Source organism: Podarcis gaigeae (genome assembly GCF_964106915.1).
Source record: "Podarcis gaigeae genome assembly, chromosome: 9".
Classification (NCBI taxonomy): domain Eukaryota; kingdom Metazoa; phylum Chordata; class Lepidosauria; order Squamata; family Lacertidae; genus Podarcis; species Podarcis gaigeae.
In genome coordinates, this window is record NC_139685.1 from 20,482,508 (window position 1) to 20,498,865 (window position 16,358).

Sequence of the window (16,358 nt, forward strand, 5' to 3'; positions counted from 1 at the left end):
CCAACTCCCGAGAGACTGATCTGCTTTCAGAATTAAAATCTGCAAATGATCTACCCCTGGTTTTTTTTTGGGTGGGGGTGGGGGTGGGTTCAAGTCAAAGTTGTTGAGCTTTAGGGAGGAGAAAAGCCCTGTTTTTATACAAATACTGTCTTAGTTCCATTTCGGGGGGGGGGGGGGCGTTAAAGGCAAGGGTCAAAGGAAAAAGTCACTCACAATAATAACGCTTTGAATGAAAACACCCACAGAGAGAAATGAAATAGTTACAAGCCGTGATGAAGCATCACAATCCCTTTATTTATACATTCACTCAGATAGCGCCTCATCATCATGAAAGTTGTAGGTAATATTTAGAAGCATGCCATTCACTGTCTTGGCTCAAGACAGTGAATCTTAATCTCTCAATTTTGGATGATGGCCAGCCATTAGACATATCCTGCCACTCACCTACAAACTTAAACTGGCATTGGTCAGAAATAGTTCTCCCGTTGTACCAAATACTGTACCCACTGTACCCATCAATATTCAGTTATGCATACAACTTAGATCCAGAACAATTGTCTAGTTTTTACCCAGCACCATTCAAGTACATCTCAGTTGAAGAAATCTAAAGGACTATACATCACTGCCTCCTACTTCTAGCATTAAACAATTCACTGCTATTCCACCCCTTTTCATATCAGTTATATATTTGATTCTCCATAAATTTTAACTATTTCCCATAACTTTACCTGCCCTGTATAGAGCAGTTGTCAATGTGAAACTCATACGTACAATTACATTTCCCAGTTTGGGGCCACTTAAGTGCGCATTAGGTTCTACACAGAAGCATTTCATAGCAAGAGGGTAACAAGGAAGAAGACTGGTACACATTCCTCCACACAGATGGGAAGGAGGGTTTAAATAAGGCTCTCCCATCACCAGCAACACCCCCCTCTTTTTTTGCTGAACTTGCTTTTCAAGTCTTCTTCTCTCCAAAAAAAATCTAGCTGAGTCACAGTATGCCAGGCAGAGTCCCTCCCCCTTAATACAATTACAAAAAATGAAGTGGGCATTAGGTTGCATTAGGATTCACAATTGCTTTACTACAGCTTCATTGGCAGGCTTTCCACTGCTGCAGCCTGCTGTTTCCAAACAAAATATCTGCGTCATTGCAAATCTATATTAAGGATTCTTTCGCTACTATCCTGTTCAAATAATATATTTAAAACTAAATGTGCTATCACAAGAGAGACGTTTGCCTTTGCACCTTCCACAGAGATCCTGACGATGGGGTCTCTTGGGATCTACATGGCGCAATTTCACAGGACAGACGCACCGTGTCTGCTTGCAACTCTGAAATGGGACAGAAAGAGGCACAGTATCTGAAACTACTACACGCATCCATGTATAAGTTCCGCAGATAAAATATGCTTTAGGAGCCTGCATGGGTATAAGGTTCACAGGCTCCGTGACTTTTTTAAACTCCAACCTAAGCACCGCTTTCTGTTTGGGGGCTTCTTCAGTGACTGGAAGACTCATGCACAATAGGATGCAACAACAACTACTAAAGCAAACTGTGAACGCTACTATTATTGTTGCATCTCCATCACACACACCCCGGCTACAGAAGCACAGTTTCCCTCTAGGTAGAACAAGGAAGATCAATTCCAAGTACTGTATAAGACTCCCTAAGAAGTGGTGAATGCCATTAAGAAGATGAGACAAATTCATGGAGGTAAGGCTGTCAGGTGATAGTAACCACCATGGTTATGTGTCTTACCCCTACCTCCACTGTCGGAGGCTGTACATCTCTGGATATCAGCTGCTGTCAGGAACTACAAGTGGGAAGAGTTCAGGCTTTGCCCAAGGCAGCTGGGTTGGCCTCTGGAAGAACATGATGCTAGACTAGGTGGGCCTGATCCAATAGGCTCTTAAGACTGCCCATTGGGGAAATGATGCATCTTGAACTTTAACCCTACATATGTCTACATATGTAGCAGAATGCACAGCTGGGGATCAGATATTTAAATTTCCCACATAAAAATAATAATAATTAAAACTTCATTTCCGATTGCAAGCAAATTGAGAGCAAGCAAAGGGCTGGACTATATTTGTAACAATTACACGGGGAGCATTCCAAAGTCCTCCATTTGTCTGAAGCAACAGTTCATTCTACCACCCCATGTAGAACATGCCTCCATTAAACCTAAACTACTCCACAAAGTATCCAAAATTGAACCAATCATGGGGCCGCATTAACTAAAGATATACACCATGGCCTAGTTTGGACCTTAAATCATCAGCCAAATATACCATGGTTTAATAGTAGTTCTGGAACAAGCACCTCCATTTCAATCACCCACCCAGCTTCAATTAAAATATCCTGGTTTCTTAAGCCAGTGTTTCACATGACCTCTGAACCAAGAAACTGATTTGAGTTCACTCAAAACCACTATAAGATCACCAACACTGTACAACAGATTAAGAGCATTTTCAATGAACAATTAATTTCCCCCATCCTCCCAATTTACTTATCCTTCCTATTAGCCATCCTGGTGCAATCAAAGTTAAAAGGTAATTAAATTATCATTAAATTCAGGTATCACCACTAGTGAGAACTGATCTTGCACAGGAAAGAGAACCAATTAAATCTACATACTCAAGTACAGAATGTGCATGTGCTGTGCAGAATGTACACGTTAAACTATAAATGCTGTTCTAGTGGGTTTAGAGGGTTTTCATGCTTTTCATGACTAAGTGCACATCTCAAAATCTGATAGGGGATAGGCAAGGGCCAACTGAGCAGGATGCTGCATCTGGTTCTATATAAGCACACCTGTTTTTCACAGGGGCACAAGCATTCTATACTGCAGTATGGCTACCCAAATACAAGCAGTAGAAGAGAGAGAGAGATATCCAATGCCTGAAAACAGTATGTTTGGACAGTATTTTGCCTTCAATGGCCTCCTAAGAGTTGCTTACTTGGCAGGTGATATCCTCCACACGGTAGGGATTGTAGGATTTCTGGCAAGTTCGGCAGAACTGCCTAAAATAAACCTGAGGGTGGGTGGGGAGAAGGAAAAAAGCATGAAGGCAACTCCTTACCAAAGGGCAAGACCACCACCCTCCACTGCTCTAATGACAATACTCACCTTGTTTGTGCCCTGCACACACCATACATAGGCACTCTCCCAGCGGATGTTGCAGTCCTTGCAGTGGTAATAGCCATACTTCTGCTCTAGGAACTAGAGAGCATAAACCAAACAGTAAGGGAACTGACATCTCAAGTTGAACAGCCTGTTGCAAGCCCTGACCTTGTGTGCCTTAAGAGCAACTGGCAGCAGCTTCCCTCACAAGCTTGAAGAATCAGAAGAATCTCTATTTGCACCAACCACTAGCCACAGCAATAAAACAAAACACAATGTGTTGAAGACAGAGGTATAAACTTAACTATACAAAATACATTCTGGAGGTTTACATCAATAATCAAATAATGGATCTTTTTCTAATTGCTTGAGGCAGCGCCCATAATTCACCAGGCGCATTTTGCACCCAGCTATTGGCCACTTGTGACCAAGTGAAGATGCCCAGGTGCCAGGAGGGTGTATCACGTTTCCACCATCCATAGGTGCATGCCTGGGGATCACTGGATCATGACTTTTCATAACCCATCCTCTAGAATTCTATCCATTGCATTGTATTTTATCTACACAATCGGAATGAATTTCAGGAACCAAAAAGTTGTATTGAAAAATACAATTTTTCAGGTTTCTGGCCCAAAAATGGCAACTAGACATTTCGGTTTGGTGACTAACCCTGGTTTAAGGAGCCATTTGGCACCAAGCTTATGAGTTTCTAACACTGCCTTGAAGAACAGTAACCAACTAACCACCAACTTAAGCAACACTTTCAATCAAAGTCCAGAGAGTTTCGTCTCTCTTCAATGCCTTCTATATTGAAGGTAAGTACTGGCCAATCTTCTCCCTGCAATATTTTCTTGACACTCTTGAATAAAGCAACACTATTTCACTAGGAGGTGGAGAGTGTCAGTGCCCCATAGCAATGTAGGTAGTTCTATGAACTGAGCTTCCTATTCATTAACTCAGCCAGACCTGGCCTGCGTCTTCCATACCCTAATCACCTCTAGGTTAATTACTGTAATACACTTCTAATGGGCCTGCCTGGAGCTTCTGAAATCATCTGCAGGTTGTTAAACTACAGCTACCAGGATTCTGACTAGAGGCAGTAGATCAAGTCACATTACTCCAATTTTATACAAATTTAAGTTGGTAACCAATTTATTTGTTGTTTATTTATTTATAAAGCATCTTAAAGACCAGCTTCTTTCACATAAACCTGCCTAAGGCCTGCTCCAACCTCCCCACCCTGAGAAATAGCAAGCAGGCAGGCCCTCCCAGCCCCATTTTTATTCCTACAGTGCCCAGAAACTGGCATAGCCTTCCCAAAGATGTTTGGCTCCATTTCCACCCACTGGAACACAAGCAAAGACTTGCGTTCAGTGAGTTTCTTGGACACTGCTTTTTGGTACACGCGTCTTCTGCCATTTTGATTGCACAGGCTGCATTTTAGGCTTTTTGGTATTGTCTTGGTAAACTACTGCCAGCCACCTTGACTGCTCACCACAGGAAGAAAGGGTGTCACAGCTTGAAACAAGTTTCTGCAAAGGGGAAAACAAACCAGTCATTTCTGCTCTCCATTCCATCCACATGTTCTCAGGATGTGGTGGGCCAATCCACACCAGAGGAGTAGTGGGGATACAGCTTGGTATGCAGAGGCAGGGAGAGTGTACTAAATGGAACTTTTGGGTCTCCCCACCAACCCCACAATCCTATGTCTCCCGGCTAGTCTAGTTTCTCCATACACAATAATGCATGAGGCTCAGAGCCCAGCTACGAAGAACTATTAAGGGATTCTTTCAATTAACTGCATTTCTGTGCTCCTTCTTGCACATGAGCAACTGTAAAAAGTCAGGGGTGAGTGTGGCCCTCCAGGTGTTTTGATCTCCCACCAGTCGCAACCAGCATTACCTGTGCTCAGCAACATCTGGAGAGTCACAGGTTCCCCACCACTGGCCCAAGCCAACAACCCACAAAGCACAAAAAGCTCCTACAAAACCAACACCACTGGGTCTACTCTACGCCAATATTCAACTTTGCTCCCTTTGCCGTAAGCAGGTAATTCCTCTGCTCTTCTGAATCAGATATTTTAATTATCCAAGGATTCTCGTTATGCCTGCATGAAGAGCCTAGGACAGCTTGCCTTTGCCCAGTGAAGCACATCACAATCTGCCTCATGCCAAAACGGACAGGTGCCAACCTTCTACAAGTCTTACAAGACTAAAATTGATGCATAGCACACAGCCTTGTGCATTTTGTTTAACCTGAAGGCACCTGCAGGTAACTCCCCACCCCCCACAACAAGTCCGGGGAGGGGGCTGCTTGAATAAAATAATAAATAATAGTAATAAATTGGGGTGGCAGATAAATCCCAACCCATACAATCAATCACATGATACGATTTGAATGGCAATGCCCATCAACTTTGGGGGGGGGCTGAAGCCCTCAAATATTTTATTTTATGGGGGGAGAAAGGCCCCTTGGCCCCTAGGAGTTGGCTCCTACACTGCAAACTTTTGCCCAGACTTTAAAGCCTCCCAGGGGCTGCTTCTGGTTTTAAGCAAACATGTCCAAGAAGAGTTATGTACAAAAATGCACCACCTGTTGTTGGGCCCTTAGGCTCTCTAAAACTCGTTTTCACTTACAAGAGTGGAAGGCTAGCTCTACTCTTCATTCAGGAAAGTAAGCCTGGCCTAAGCAGACCAACTACCATCCCACAAATAAGGACTCCCACAGGAGCCCCAGACAATATAGGGCAAAAGGGGCTGGTTAAGTTTCATTCCACTCAGCTGAATTTTTATGTCCAGTTATGTATGCCTTCCTGCTTTGTTTTATTGTTCTGCATATAGGCCTGCGGTTACAGGGCGGTATAAAAATTCAATAAACAAATAATAAACGTGTTTTCCGGGTATTCTTGACTGCCACCCTGAGACTTTCACTGAAGCACAGCAAAAAAATAAATAAAATCAAGCAACGCTGTTTAGGGAAGTTTTTATGTTTGATGTTTTATGGTGTTTTTAGTGTTCTGCTGGGAGCCGCCCAGAGTGGCTGGGGAAACCCAACCAGATGGGTGGGTATAATTAATAAAAAAAATATTTTTTTATTTTATATTATTATTTTTCAAAAAATTTGTTTTCGCAACATTATAAACACATAAGACAAACAAACATAACTCATAGCCTCATTAAAAGGCTTATTAAATTACACTTTTTAACTTTGTTAATTGACTTCCTCGCTTCCCCTTGGTTGAATTTCATTGCATGTCCTTTTAACGGTTTTCCAAATCACAGTTCTTATAAAATTTAACTTAAACATTAGCATTATTATTATTATTATTATTAATAATAATAATAATAATAATAATAAAAGGAAAACCCAACCCTCCGCTTGCGCACAAGGGAAATAAGGAAGAGCGAGTCTCCTGAAGAAGCAAGAAGCTGAGGGAGACCCACCTGGAAGCGCACGCGGGCCTTGCTTTCCTCTCGAGGCCCCTCCGAGGGCTTCTCCGCGGCCTCGTCTCCCCGCTTCTCCTCTGGCTGGGGCGGCGCCTCCTCGCCGTCCTCCCGAGGCTTCTCCGGCTGTTCCAGGCCGCCCTCGGGTGCTGGGCCCGAGCCCTCCTTCCTCTCGGCCTTGGGGCGCGGCGGCCGCTGCTCCTCCTGCAGGTCGGCGGGGCCCTCAGCCTTCTCCCCGCCGGCGCGCGCCTCGTCGGCTTTCGGCGGCGTCGAGGCCGCGGCGGGGCCGTCGGGGGGCTCGGTTTCCTCCAGGAAGGTGGTGAGGCGCCGCGGAGCCACGGGCGAGTAGACGGCGATGGTCCTGGGGAAGCGCACGGAGCGACAGCCGCCGCTGACGGGGCTGCCTTGCTCCTGCTCGACGGCGCGGCGGCGCAAGAAGAGCGGCCGCGGCCCGAGCGAGCACTGCACCGAGGCGTCTTGGCGCGGGTTGACTTGCACGCCCACCTCCTTGGTGTTGGCCTTGCGCAGGCGGGGAGTCAGGTTGGGGTTCACCTGGGACAGGATGGCTTTCAGCTGCGCCCGCTGGTAGTTGTCGAAGTACTCGGCCGCCGCGGCCGCCACCGCCGCCGTCTCGCCATAACCGGAGAAGTAGCCGCCCCGCTGCCTCCACGGACCCTGCCCGCCTTTGCCTCTCGGGTAGCGGTAGGAGTAAGGGTTGTAGGAAGGGTACGACGAGTAGCTCTCCATGGCGTCGTCCACCAAAGCGGCCATTGCCCCGGGCTGCGCTCATCACGGACGAGGCTTAAATAGCCCGCTGGGCGGGCCGCCTCCTCTCCTGGGAGACCCACACGAGAGTCACTCGACACAGCTGTGCGGGTCCCGTGGAGCGAGCTTTGCAAACCTATGAGCGCTTACTTCGGAGCAAGCGCCAATTAACGTCGGGTGCTTTCCTCGGAGGAAGCATGCATGCATGCACGCGCGCGGCCCGCTCTGTTGTTGCAGCAGCAGGTGGTTTACTCTGCAACAAAAGGCCCCTCGATTTAGCGGCGCGTTCTTGCCATGAGTGTCCGCAGGATTGCAGCCTCACTGCGGAATGAACACCGCCGAACGCTGTAGGGTTTTCTCCCGTGTAAGCATGCAGAGGACTCGGCTGTTAACCGGTTTTCTGATGTCATATACAAATAATAATAGAAAGTAGCAGAAATGCTTAAGCGCCCTGCGTTAAAATTCCCATATGGTCGACAAATATGCATTGAAAGGGGACAGTAAACTTAACTTGGCTGTAATCCTAGGCCGGTTTACATGGAAGTAAGAACCACTGAACTCAGCAGAATTTACTTCTCAGTAAATGTACTAAAGGTCCGCCTGTAAACGGGGAAAAGTTACTTTGAAATCAGTGCTGTTCAAACCATTCAGGACTGCAATCCTGCACTCACTTATCTGGGAGTAAACTGACTGAAACTCAATGGGTTTATTTCTGAATGGGCATGTACTGGATTGTGCTATATGTATACCAAGTACTGTATATTAGTTATTAATCTCGCCGCTAGGCCACATTCCACACGTGATTTATTTTACCTTGGTTACCTCTGAAGTGGTCCCACAAACTTTAATGCTATGGCATTTCAGACTTTAGTAATATTTTACAATATACACATAGTACATTCCCATTTAGGTAAAGGTAAAGGTACCCCTGCCCGTACGGGCCAGTCTTGACAGACTCTGGGGTTGTGCGCCCATCTCACTTAAGAGGCCAGGGGCCAGCGCTGTCCGGAGACACTTCCAGGTCACGTGGCCAGCGTGACATCGCTGCTCTGGCGAGCCAGAGCCGCACACGGAAACGCCGTTTACCTTCCCGCTGGTAAGCGGTCCCTATTTATCTACTTGCACCTGGAGGTGCTTTCGAACTGCTAGGTTGGCAGGCGCTGGGACCGAGCAGCGGGAGCGCACCCCGCCGCAGAGATTCGAACCGCCGACCTTTTGATCGGCAAGTCCTAGGCGCTGAGGCTTTAACCCACAGCGCCACCATTGGGTAAATCCCACTAAATTCAGTAGAACTTACTTTCCGGTAAATATGTTTGGGATTACAACCTTGGTGAACCAATGAAATCTTAGCTTTGATTCCCAAGCAAGTCCACATGACCTACAGAAATAGGAGGGCACATATTGTATTCAGTGATGTATGCTTTGCATGCAAACAGAACAGAATTCAGTTCCTGGCTTCTCTGGTTAAAGGGTTAAGAAATACCCTTACTTGGCATCTTAGATAATGGTTACAATAGATCTGCATCACAGGTCCAGCTCCTTTGTTAAAACAGATTGCAGATTTTTGCTCCCAGGTATCTACCCTGAAGAGTTAATAATGCCAAGGAGCATTCGGTTTTTAAAAAGGCCCACACTCATTCGGAAGAGAGTTTCTCTTGACTACCGCTTAGTGGGAGGGAGATCTTGTTGCTCTTCTGTCTGTGAAAAGAGTGACAGCTTTGATATCAACAAGATGAAGCAGACAGTGTCTCATAAGTCCTCTTAATGGCTTGGTATCTTCAGAAGAAATTTAATCAGTGGTAAATATACAACATGAGTTCAACCTTTCCACATACACAGAAGCTGAATAATGTAAAACAGACACAAAGCTTTTAAACAGCAATTGTTGGTGACATTCAGTTACACAAGAACAAATACTATCAGCATTAATCCCCCTGTTCTTCTCTTCCCTCCCTCTCATACTAGTCTTTAAAATTACCTTATAAAACCCCTCTCTTCAGCATGCAGCCTTCCTGCTTGCTTGCATTTCAGTATACTTTATTGTGATGGCTCATATTGATTCTTTGTGGTAGCTGAGGAGGTGGTCACAGGTGACTTGCTATTCGTGGACAAAAATATTGGCATTTTTACAAACCATATATGCTGAGGGAATCAAGATTACAGCAACTGCTTAGTGCCATCATCTCCCTGCCTCCCGCTTTGACTGAACAGTTTGCTACATTATCCCACAACAGGATTTCCAGTTCAGGTCCTCCCTTCCTCTAGAGGGCAGTCTGCATCGGTTCCATGAGCACTGAGGCATGGCCCTCGGCAGTCACAGTGCCATAGGAAGTATCTGGCATTTCCTCTTCCTTCAGTTTTTTGTAGGAAATGTTTGTATCTTCTTCTTCTTCCCCTACTAGAGGCTCTTGTTTGTAGGAATCCTTGCCGTACACCTTATAGACCAATACAAACAGACCAGCTTCTGCAGCCTGGAAGAGAGCATAGAGCAAGGGGAACATATACATGCTCCCAATAAGCTCTGGAGGGAAGGTCAGTTTGAGTATAGCGGTGCAGAGCTGTACGTTTTGGCAGCCGGTCTCCAGTGACACTGTCCTCTTGCAGTGAGGTGGCAAATGAAATAAGGTTGCTATGCCATAACCACAGCCATAGCCAGCCAAGGGCATCAGCACAGCTACTACATAGACTGTAGCAGGGATAGTAGCCAGCAAATCAGGTCCCAACATGGTACCGGTTAGAATGAAAAGGATCACCAGGGATACCAGGAGGGACCACAATGAAACCTAGCAAAGAAAGCATTGGATTAGATAGAGTAGGATTTTGGAGGACCGCTGCTCTTAATTACATATTACTATATCAATAAGCATACAGGTTATTTAAAATATATTTCAAGCATCAAGGAAAGCACGGAATCTGTTAAAACAGACACATAAGACTGCTTCATTTGCCAAAGCATATGAATGTGTATTGGTGCTGTTATATAAATAAATGGTGTATATTTGGTATCACAGACAGAACCAGCAGCATTAACAGTAGAACTGCTTGTTCCGTTTCAATTTCTTATTTATTCCAATTTATTTATATACTGGTTTTGGGTTTTTTTGGCCCCCCGAAGCAATGAATGATAAACTAAAACAAAATATACAGTAGAGTTCAGTGAAATGCCATAACAATATAAGACAGCAAGATTGCAACATAGGTGGGCCAAATGAAAGCCTTCTGTAGCTAGAAATTAATGGGCACTCTTAACAACCTCATATACCACATGCTTTGGGGCTAGAAAACTGAACAATGAGAAATACCCAAAAAACTTACCCCAGTATAGAAGAATTAAGGGTGCTCTCACTACCTCCCCATTCTAATTATGCAGAGGTACACAAGCAATCTATGTAATTAACGCAAAAGCATTTTTAAAACAAAAATGGATGGTCATGGTGGATCAGTTGCAGGAATTGCTGGAGAAAACTGATCATCTGAGCACATCTCAGTCTTGGTTCAGGCCTGGTAGCTTTCTGACAGTATATAACACCCGTGCTGCAGGAACTGCACTCCCTGCCTATATGCTACCAGGCCATGTTCAAGGTTTTGGTACTAGTGTACAAAGGCCTAAACAACTTGGGATCAGAGTGCTTCACTCTCAGTTGGCCAACTAGATCACTGATATCATAAGGAGCTGAGCTTTCAGAAGCACCTTGTGCCTCAGAAATCAAATATATTTGTACCCAGCTCAGTAACCCCTGCAATATGGAACATTCAGTGAAAGCGAGGCAGATGATGGCATTGTGCGACTCCTATGTGCCATAAGAACATTTTTATTTAAGCAAACATTTCTAGAATGCCATTTTTATCTAGTCACATTTAATACTCTACTGTTTTTATGATGTATGTTATTCTATATTTTAATCTGTTGCTCAATCGCCTAGAGAGCAATGGTTGTATATGATTCTTAAATAATTAAAAATAAATAAAATATTCAGGATAAATTGCAAATTACTAGTGTGGCCCTCATCTGCTACCAATTTATTTATTTATTTTTACTGAAGCAGTACCTTTTGCTACTCCAAATCAAATTCCAGTGTATCTTGGGGTGGTAAAATGGCCCTTGAGAAAACCATGTGTGTTGTTGGAAAATCCTATGGGGCATTTATTTTACCCCACCTTTTTATACTGGGGGGGGGGTGAGGCACCACAACGGCAAAACAACAACACACATTTTGTGTCACAAGCCAAACTTTTCCGCCCCCAGAAATAAAACTGCAAGCGGCTGAAATTTAGAAATATTGTTTACTACTATGCATAGGAGGACTACTGTGTGTGAATTCCTTCTGTGTTAATTCTGTAACAAAACAAAACAAAATTGCTCTCAAGGCAGGATTTCATCTCGCAATACTGGACAGAGGATCATTGGTTGCAGTTGACACTGTTGGTCCCTCTAGCTTAGCCTTGCCTGCTTTGGTGACTTCAGATACCAGCAGCCCTGCTAGAGCAGTTCTTCACTTGGAAAGCAAACATGGCACTCGACAAATAATGCAAAGGGATCCTGTGCCTTCAGGACATATATGCTCTCCCACTGTCTCACTAGAGTAACACTTTAATTTCTTTGTTAAAATTTCATTCTTACATTCATATACAATGGTACCCCGGGTTACAGACTCTGCTAACCCAGAAATAGTACCTCAGGTTAAGAACTTTGCTTCAGGATGAGAACAGAAATCATGCTCTGGTGGTGCGGCGGCAGCAGGAGGCCCCATTAGCTAAAGTGGTGCTTCAGGTTAAGAACAGTTTCAGGTTAAGAACGGACCTCCAGAATGAATTAAGTTCTTAACCCGAGACACCACTGTATACCACTTTAGCTCCAAGGAGCTGAAAGTGGTATATTCCTCCTAATATTTTTTTTTAATCATGACATACTTGTGAGAAAGAGTAGGTTGAGAGGCAGTCACCCAGTGAGCTTTGTGGCTAATTGGGGATTTGAACCCAGGTCTCCATGACCCTATAGTTTGACACTCTAATTACACCACTGCTCTTGGTTCTAGCTAGATGTAGTCTGTGCCTGCATTAGGGCTCCTCCCTGTATCCCCTGTATCTGGGGCCTGGCTTACCTTCAGCAGGATGTCTGCCACCCTGGTGAATCTGTATCGGATGAAGACCCCAATGCCGATGGGGAGCAGAGTGCTGCATAAGGTCATGGTGACGGCCCCCAGGGGCAACAGGCGCACTAACGGGGTGTTGATCCAGGCTCGGCTGTAGACCCACAGGCAAAGAGGCATCAAGACCAGAGCAAGCAACGTAGACGATGTGGTCATGATTATACTGCCAGAGACGAGAGAAAACAGAATTCCCAGAGGGAAAAATACGTGATGTACTGAAGTTCCTTCCACCGCCCCATTCACTTTCCACGGGCTGCTCAGACGGCACATTTTATTGCAGAAGCATCTTCCCTTTAGTCTTTCCAACCTCACACTGTCAGTGGGAACCTCCTGCTCGGCTGCTAATTTTATACTTTTACACCTGTGTGTGTGTTGTAGAAGCAGAAGCTCGTAGTTTTGAAAGAGAAAGGCACCCTTCCCAATTCGTTACAATGCACTGTTCTCGCCATGACATGATGTGCTGCTGTCTCTCATCTGTCCAGTGCAGGCTTTACTTAAACACATTATCTCTCTTCCCCACAGTCCACACTTTTCTCCCCTCCCTCCCCATCGTTAAAAACTTCCTCCCCCCCCCACCCCAAACGCTGTTTTCCAGCACTGCTGCCTGCAGGGCGTGTCTGGCTATCAAGGTTCACAGCACACACTGGCAGCACAGCTCTCTCTCCTCTTTGTGCCGGCTTGCAAGTGAAACTAGAGGGTCTCGGAAAGCGGGGAGAGAAGCAAGAGCTTAGCGGCTGCCCACATTGTCTGGCTGTACCCCATAGCCCTGTCTTGCCTCCCCCCCAATTAATTCTTAATTCATAGAAACAGCTGGTGGGGATTAAAGCCTGCAGGGAAAGTTGTTCCCCAAGCCCAAATGCACAGGTCTGTGGGTGATTCCTGCGCCTTTCACGGGTGTGTAACAGACAGACATTCAACAGGTGCATCCTTTCTCAGGCTGGAGATGCAGCGGCAGGCGAAACTTCCATTAGGAAAGGCAGATATCTCCAGACACTCTGCACTTGCTCAGTGGCACTTGCCTCTTTGCCCCACCCTCTGGGAACAGGGCATACACAACAACTCATCTGACGTTTGCTCGGGAGTTTTACGAAATTTCATCTCTCCGTTCCTTTTCCTCGCAGGAAGCCTTGGCTTCCATGGGGGGGGGGGGAGAGATAGGAGGGCGCTACACCTGTTGAATGTCTGCTCGCTGTCCCAATGTGAATGGAGTTGGAGCTCTGCCAGGAAACCATGCAACTTTAGACAGTGCGTTAAAGCGAAAATAACCAATTTCAGACAGAAGCACCCACAATCTCGCTCCTCCCCGCTTCCTCCTGCAGGAGAAATGCCCTCAGTCTCGCTGCCACCCTTTTCCCTAGAGGGGGCGTTCGCTGCCCCAGAGATGGGTGGGGTATAAATAATAAAGATGTATGTATGTATGTATGTATGTATGTATGTATTTGTATTAGTAGTAGCAGCAGCATTGTTATTAGTACCATTATTATTATTGTATTTTAATCAACTTGGTTTTATTATTGGTTGTTAGCCGCCCTGAGCCTGGTCTTGGGGAGGGCGGGGTATAAATAAAAAATTAGTAGTAGTAGTAGTAGTAGTAGTAGTATTAGCAACAGTATTGTTATTAGCCCGTTTGGTTCTTCTTGCCCAGCGGACCCGCACCCGGCCTCCAGCTTGGCCCTCCCTTCCCTTCCCCTTCGGGTACCTGAGGTTCATGTCCCCGTTGACCAGGAGCGACATGATGTTGGAGAGGTTCCCCCCGGGGCAGCACCCGCACAGCAGGACGGTGACGGCTGCCACCTCGTCGAGGGCGAAGACCAGCGCCATTAGGAAAGCCACGAAGGGCATGAGCCCGAACTGGCACAGCAGCGCCAGCAGCAAGCCCAGGGGCCGCCTCAGCTGCGCGCCCAGCTGGCTCAGCTCCACCGTGCAGCCCAAGCCCAGCATGGCCACGAAGAGAGCCAGCGCCACGAAGACGCTCAGAGCCTGGTTCAAAGGGGTGTTCCAGAAAGACGCGGAGCCGCTGTCTTCCCGGGGCGCCAAGCCGGCCGTGGGCGCCCACGACGTCGCCGGGCTGGGGACGGGGCTCTCGCTCGCGCTGCCTGAGGGGACCGTCAGGTTCCCGCGCTCTTCCCAGGAGCTGTCCATGGCCCCAGGCGCGCTCTCCAGGCGTGCGTCTCCCTCGGACGCTGAGCTTCAAGTGAGGCGAGAAGTGAGGCGCGCCTGAGGAGCCCCCGTCAGTTGGGGACAGACAGACAGACAGACGGGTGGACGAATGAGAGGGGGAAGCAGCTGAGGAGGCTGTCTGTGCGTCTGTCAGTCACTGCAACAGGCGCCCTCCGCCGCTCCTTCGGGACCTTGCCTCGCTCGCCGGCGGCCGCATCCTTGGGAAGCTCTCGCGCGCCAAACTCACCGCTTTATTGGCTCTTTCAAGCCGCCGGCGGCGGATGGATTTCTTGCATCGCATCACGTGTCAGTGAGTACCTTGCGCTCCTTCTCTACAAAGGACAGGCGCCTTCTTCCCAATCTCGTTTCCAAACTGCGGTTTTTGTTCTATTTCGTTTTCAAAATTAAAACACACACACACAGAGAGAGAGAAATCCATGACTAAAACCCTCCAGAGAAATTCGCGCTTGAGAAGAAAACTTAGTGCCACTCCCCTGAAAAACCTTCAAATTCCCTTTTCTGCCTTTCCTTCCCCACCCCACCCTCCAAATTATTCAGGTATTTTGGCAGAGCAGGACCATCCAAATTTTCTTTGGGTGTTTCACTTTTTTTGGCATCTTGGCAGAGCAGGACCATCCAAATTTGCTTGGGATATTTCACCTTTCTTGGCAAAATTTTACAGCAATTCCAACTATTAACAGCACAAGTCCTAATCATGACTTCTCAGAAGTCCTGTCGAATTTGATAGGGCTTACTCGCAGGTGAACAGCTAGTATTGCAGCCTAATCGATTCAAGGGTCCTCCTCTCTGTGACAGGGAGAGTGCATGTTCTCCATCCTTCAGCTATAGTATTTTTATACAAGAGGTGGGGGAATCAATAATTCCATCCGACAGTGTCACGACAGCCATGAGAAATGAGGTTCCGCGAGTGTGCAAGCCCCATTAGTGGCTCTGCAAGAGCACTTAGCGCCTGGCAGATTGGGCGCATAAAAACATTTTCTGAGCCTTTCTTAAAATTATCCTTTAAGGCTGAATGCCACCTGAGCACAGGAATAAAATGCATGAATGCTAGTGATGCTACCTATCTGCCCCAACCTCAGAAAAAGACATGCTATTATATATATATATTTGTTGTTGTTTAGTCGTGTCCGACTCTTCGTGACCCCCTGGACCAGAGCACGCCAGGCACTCCTGTCTTCCACTGCCTCCCACAGTTTGATCAAACTCATGCTGGTAGCTTCGAGAACACTGTTCCAACCATCTCGTCCTCTGTCATCCCCTTCTCCTTGTGTCCTTTCCCAACATCAGGGTCTTTTCCAGGAAGTAAGTGTGTGTGTGTGTGTGTGTGTGTGTGTGTGTGTGTGTATTCTTCCGAATCCATGCTCTTCCTGCCCCCATCCATTACAAGAAATAGTGCTATTGTCTCTTTAAAGAAATGAATGGCACTACAGCCGTAAGCGTAAAGCACATTAAGAGCTCACAACACAGACATGGATGAAGGCTTCCTCCTGCACATGGGCTGGAAAAAGGAGCAGGTGGCAATAGCTTGGTGGTATAATAGCATATGCTTTGCATGCAGACAGTCTTGGGGTCAGACACTGTTGTCTTCAGCCAAAAGGGTTAGGCAGTAAGTCTTGGGAGAGACCCATTGCTGCTTGAGATCCTGGAGATCTGCTGGTGGTTAAAGTAGCCAAGATGGGGCGACATGGGCAATG

At 46.5% G+C, this 16,358-nt stretch overlaps 2 protein-coding genes across 4 annotated transcripts in view; both read right to left on the bottom strand.

Moving 5' to 3' along the window:
* Window positions 1-8,237, bottom strand: part of ZAR1 (zygote arrest 1) — a 30,352-nt gene extending 22,115 nt beyond the window's left edge. For 2 of the 3 annotated variants that reach the window (XM_083755055.1, XM_083755056.1), the window contains exons 1-3: window positions 6,569-8,237; window positions 3,132-3,224; window positions 2,962-3,036 (exon numbers count right to left, since the gene is read on the bottom strand). In XM_083755055.1, coding sequence (XP_083611181.1) covers window positions 2,962-3,036; window positions 3,132-3,224; window positions 6,569-7,339 — 939 coding nt within the window. In that variant the 5' untranslated portion in view covers window positions 7,340-8,237. Of the gene's footprint in view, window positions 1-252; window positions 1,333-2,961; window positions 3,037-3,131; window positions 3,225-6,568 lie in introns of those variants that run through there. The other variant, XM_083755054.1, reaches the window with a different exon arrangement.
* An 860-nt stretch (window positions 8,238-9,097) lies between these two features.
* Window positions 9,098-15,067, bottom strand: SLC10A4 (solute carrier family 10 member 4). Its single transcript, XM_083755051.1, has 3 exons — window positions 14,183-15,067; window positions 12,436-12,646; window positions 9,098-10,116 (listed from the first exon to the last, which is right to left on the bottom strand). Exons 1-3 carry the CDS (start codon window positions 14,623-14,625, stop codon window positions 9,595-9,597), a joined length of 1,176 nt encoding a protein of 391 aa, XP_083611177.1. The 5' UTR covers window positions 14,626-15,067; the 3' UTR covers window positions 9,098-9,594.
* Between the last annotated feature and the right edge of the window lie 1,291 nt (window positions 15,068-16,358).